Here is a 5,000-nt window from a genome sequence, read left to right on the forward strand (position 1 = left end):
ATACTCTTCTTATAATAAGTTCCTACTGAATGCTAGGTAGTTCCATTTCTTTGTGGAGGCAACCGGACAAACCTGTAATTTCAAATGAAGCACCAAATTGGCCTGTAGCCATCACAAGGGAATGAAAGTACCCAGAGTTCACTGAGAGCTTGCCATTTTCAAAAATCCTACCCTTCAGTTCTCATGAAACTGTTATTGCAATATTGTCAACTGCATGATTAACAGAGAGGCTATGAACGGCTACTCTTTCAACCTCAGTTTGATAAAGATATTGACGTCCATCACAAAAAGATTATTTGAAAACTTGCCACGAGTTTTTTGCCAAGGTTAAGACTTTAGTCAAAAACCGTATTTTTTGTTGGATTGCGCATGCGCATTATTGAGTATAAGTTTAAACGTCGAAGGCTTTTATACAAGAGAGGTTTAAAGTCCAAGTCAGGTACTGTTTGCGTCAATCTAAGAATTAAGCCAAGTAAGTAAGTAAATAAGTAGGTAAGAAAATTTATTTAATGAGGGTAGCACGTGACAGTAGCTATAGTCACTCACAAACTTGGAGTTCTCTGTTAAATAATGAAAATGCGAATTCAATAAAAACTTACAATAAAATACATTATTATTTACAAGGGAAAGATTTCTAAAATTACGTAACAGGAGAAAATAGTTACACCACTATTCAAGCTCAGCTTTTTTGAAAGATTAATTGAGAATAATTATCATTGCTAATTCTTCAGGTTCTGGCTAATGCGCTTGGAGCTGTGCATCAATTTGGTTACAGTAAGCGAACACGCCTGGCGCTCAGAGACGACAAGGTTATTCCAGTTGTGGTACGACTTCTTAACATAACGGAAAATGCAGTTCTTATAAACGCGACAAAGGTACTAGCAGTCTGCGCCAAAGAAGAATCGTGCAGGGGGTGAGTGTTGACGTTTCGTTTCAAGGGTTGAATTTTCGAAAAAATTAAGGTAGCTCTGAATTGACTCCCAAAGATTTGCTAAAACTTTGCTGATAGTTCTATCTAAGATTGTTAATTACTATTCTACAATAACAAATGGGGGTCACCGAGTTCATTTTTGAGATATAAGCAAGTAAAAACGAAATATAGAATGTTTCTGGAGAGTGTTCATGTTGCCATGGTAACCTATTACGCCAACAACAACAACAACAGGTGGAAGGGCCCGCAGGTAGCTATTTTATATTGCTAATCTTCGCGGACCCATTTATTCAGTTTACGTATAATTTCTATTAGTATATTTAACAATTATTCTATGAGCGCGCGTTGGATATGAAATGGTTAATAGCCAAAGAGTCGCGTGGCGCCGAGTTGGCTATAACCAGTCTCATATCCTGGAAGCGCGAAGGGAATAATTGTTTAATTGAATTCCGTAAAAAGCGAGAAATACGTAACACCTGGTGGTCAGACAGACGCAGGCTCGTCGCGTACTTCTAAACGTCGGAATTGATCCAAACTTTCCAAAAAAACGTTTTTTTTTTGCACATTCAGAGAGAAATTCCGTTTTTCGGCAAAAAAAATTAGCTTAGCAACGCTTAGCGCAATCATTTACCATGTAAGGTCAAACTAAGGTATATGACCTGATAACCGAGATTGAGTGAACCAATCAGAGCACGAGAAATGCATTAACAGAGGTTGAAAATCTCATATATTTAACAATTATTGGATGAGGTTGAGCGTGATAGTGATAATTATCAAGGCCAAAGTTTGTGTTATCTGCCGAAGCGGAAGGCTCTTGATTTGATAATGGGGAGCTTAAGCACGCGCGTTTTTGAGACGCGGACGGCAACCGGAAGAGAACATTTCGTGCGCTAGGACAGTGGTGTCTCCCAGATTTTTATACTAATCATCTCTGATGGAGAAAACATACTTGGCAATGTAAATGTGGTTGTGTGAAGACAAGTTAAAAGGGAAAACAGCTCACTTCCGGTTGCCGTCCGCGTCTCTGAACACGCTCATGCTTAAACTCCCTAATGATTTCCGAGAATGTCGAAACGTAATCAGTTTCTAATTTTTAAATACGTTTTCAGATATTAAAATGTTTAGTGGCATCTCGTCGCAGCATTGATTGTTAAACTTTAAAATATATATATATTTCGTATTTATGTTGTAGTGCTGTCCTTCGCACTGATGGACTCAGGTTGCTTTGGTCGCTATTGAAATTTCCTGATCCGAAAGTAAGTAGTGCTAGTTCTAAATGAATTATATATAAAGCAATTTTCATTTTCTCTAAATACTGCGATTTATTCGATCTTGGTATTTCAATTGATTTGCCGCAAAGCCAACAGAACATTCTGCGACGCGGTAGCTTCATTTGCGCCACTTTTTCAGCCAGTCAGAAAACAAAGAATTCGCACGCTTTTAGTGCACTTTTTCTCCGCGCTCTTTTTCTGATTTGCGACGTTGCCTGTAGTTCTGATTGGTTCGTTGTTTTCAGGTTGTGGCTGGAGCAGCAGAAGCGATTAGTGCGTGCGTTGTCAACGAAGAGGTAAACTACGAAAACAGAAGCCTTTTTATCTTGGACCGCTGCTAAAGGTTTTAATAAGAGCCGGCAGAAGTTCGCAAACGGATGGTTATGAATGGCTGCCAGCTTTATAATTTCATGGTGGCTTTTTAAACGTAATGTTCATCAGTTATTAAGAAAATGTTTTTTTAATCTTTGTTCCAGGAGTCAGCTGACGTTGTGCGATCGTTTGTTGGAGGCCTGGAACTCATTACCAGTCTTTTACGGTCGGATAATAAACAGGTACCTATAAGAAGGCTTGATTCTCTTTTCCCGAGAATATTTTGTCTTTGGCTCCCTGTTTCCCAGTTTTACTTGCTCGAAAAAGACCTAACTACTGTAGAACGTCATTCTTGTGCCTGTCATAAAAATGCGTAGTAAAAAGTTCGACTTCCAACCGACGGCCGGTTTCGCAGCTTTTTCCTGCAAGCGACAGCTGGCAGACCGTTGAAAACAGAAACTACTAAATTTACTTAAAATTAACTAATCAAAATGATGGATTTCACAATTCACCCTTATCGCCTGAGTGACTGGCGGAAGTAAGCAAAAAATCCCTTGAAAAGATTGCTTTTTGGAATGGAGACTCGGGGATACTCGGAAAAAATCCAAGTGCTCCTTCGAAGCGACAACCTTCCGATTACTAGTTCGGACAGTTATAAGAGACTCGAGGTTTTTTCCGATTATCCCCGAGTCACCATACTAAAAGCAACTCTGTTCATATCATTCATCGGCGTTGTCATATCACATCTTTTTTAATACAACAAAACCATTGATTATGATATGAACATCGGAGTTCGCAACTTTACGAAAGGAGCAATTAAATTTAAATCTAAGGCTTCTTGCAATCGTTTCGGTTCGGTTCGATTCAAGTCAAAACTGCCTAACTCCTCTTGTGCTGTTTGCTCCTAGGTGCTTATAGCTGTCACCAAAGCGATAGTCAATATTGGGAAAGACAGGGAAAATCTGTCCATTCTTACAGATTATGACGTGGTTCCTCTTCTAATTGAGCTTGTAAGCACGGTAAGAATATAAATGATCGCTTTCACTGAAACCAAGAAGGAACAGTGGAGAGATGTAGCATCCAGTTGAGGTGAAACGGCGAAAGGTCAAGGCACAGCCTCAGGGGCGGATCCAGGATTTTTCTAAGGAGGGAGGGATGCACCACTAAGGAATGGCATAGCTGACTGGTGACGTTTTTTTTTTCTTTGCAGAATACCAGTTGTATTAGAAAGCCGCAGGTCATATCAGGGAAGGAGGGGGTGCGCACCCCCTGCACCCTCCCCCTAGATCCGCCCCTGCAGGCTCCTGACAAATTCACTCGCATTTGAAGAACCCGTAGGACTCAAAATGAGTTATAGAATACCATACAGGAAAGAAAAAAATGTGTTCTTTGACGCCGCAAACGAGTATTAGGGGATTTAAGAAACAACGATGGCTACGCAGGGCATCGACAAAACAGTGATCTCATTGGTTAAAAGAGTAAAAAGATCGTGCTGCACGTGCGACGCATTTTTGTTCATATTTTTTGCATAAAAACGACAGGAATTTATCACCAAATTAGAGTGTTGACGTCAACGTGAGCATACAAATGTGAATCTGTGAGTTAGTTCTCTTATTTTTTCTCTGAAATCGCTCGTACGCAATCAACTTTCGCGATACTTCGTCCACAATGTGCGACGTGATCTAGGAATAATCGCGAAAGACGATAGAAAAGTTTTATTTTGAGGCGACGTTTTCGTCGAAGTCACAGTTGTAGATCTTGAAGTCCTAACTGAGAGACCAAGGCCCCATTTGTTCAAAAGGTGGATAGCGCTATCCACCGGATAAACCACTATCGATTGGATAGCGCAATTGGTTTCGCTATGAATTACCCAATGGATTGTGATTTCTCCGACGGATAGCGCTATCCATTGTTTGAACAACTGAGGCCAGGCGTGTGTTTCTCAAAAGTTCCGAATATATTCGGGTCTGAAAAGCAATTCGTGAAACTATGAGCTACGGCTTCTCAAAAAATTAATCTTTGAACATCTTTTCGAGACCAGTGAAAACAAAACACTTGCTAAGTTTTATGAATAGAAACTTTTTGCTTTTGAAGGCTCAAATCGTTTTGTGTTACCTGAAATACGCCCGAAAAGTTTCGGGACTTTGGAGAAGCACCCCCAGGCCGAGAAAATCCTCGAGAACTGGCCCAGCGGGGCTTAAAACTCACGGAATATCGCAGTGTAAATCTCGTTTCTCTACCGACTGACCTGACCGGTTATCCAAGAAACGCTTTACCTGGTGTCTTATTGACGATTTTGTCAAATTTTAACGAGTTGTCTCTCCCTTTCTATAATATAGGAAGACGACGAACTTAAACGATGGATAGCAGAGGCTATCGCTACGTAAGATTATTCTTTTTTTTTAAACAAAATTTATTCGGTAGTTTTGTTTACCAGTTTCAGCACTTGGACTTCTTCAATTTGACTACTATCTGTTTTGCTGTTA

The 5,000-nt window shown here is 40.0% G+C and overlaps 1 protein-coding gene across 5 annotated transcripts in view; it reads left to right on the plus strand.

Moving 5' to 3' along the window:
* The window catches only part of LOC137985227 (outer dynein arm-docking complex subunit 2-like), a 47,681-nt gene that overhangs the window by 34,974 nt on the left and 7,707 nt on the right, over nt 1–5,000 (plus strand). For 4 of the 5 annotated variants that reach the window (XM_068832776.1, XM_068832775.1, XM_068832774.1 and 1 more), the window contains 6 exons: nt 732–913; nt 2,124–2,187; nt 2,448–2,498; nt 2,679–2,756; nt 3,423–3,533; nt 4,854–4,897. In XM_068832776.1, coding sequence (XP_068688877.1) covers nt 732–913; nt 2,124–2,187; nt 2,448–2,498; nt 2,679–2,756; nt 3,423–3,533; nt 4,854–4,897 — 530 coding nt within the window. The remainder of the gene's footprint in view (nt 1–731; nt 914–2,123; nt 2,188–2,447; nt 2,499–2,678; nt 2,757–3,422; nt 3,534–4,853; nt 4,898–5,000) is intronic. The other variant, XM_068832777.1, reaches the window with a different exon arrangement.

Source organism: Montipora foliosa, chromosome 14 (assembly GCF_036669935.1).
Source record: "Montipora foliosa isolate CH-2021 chromosome 14, ASM3666993v2, whole genome shotgun sequence".
Classification (NCBI taxonomy): domain Eukaryota; kingdom Metazoa; phylum Cnidaria; class Anthozoa; order Scleractinia; family Acroporidae; genus Montipora; species Montipora foliosa.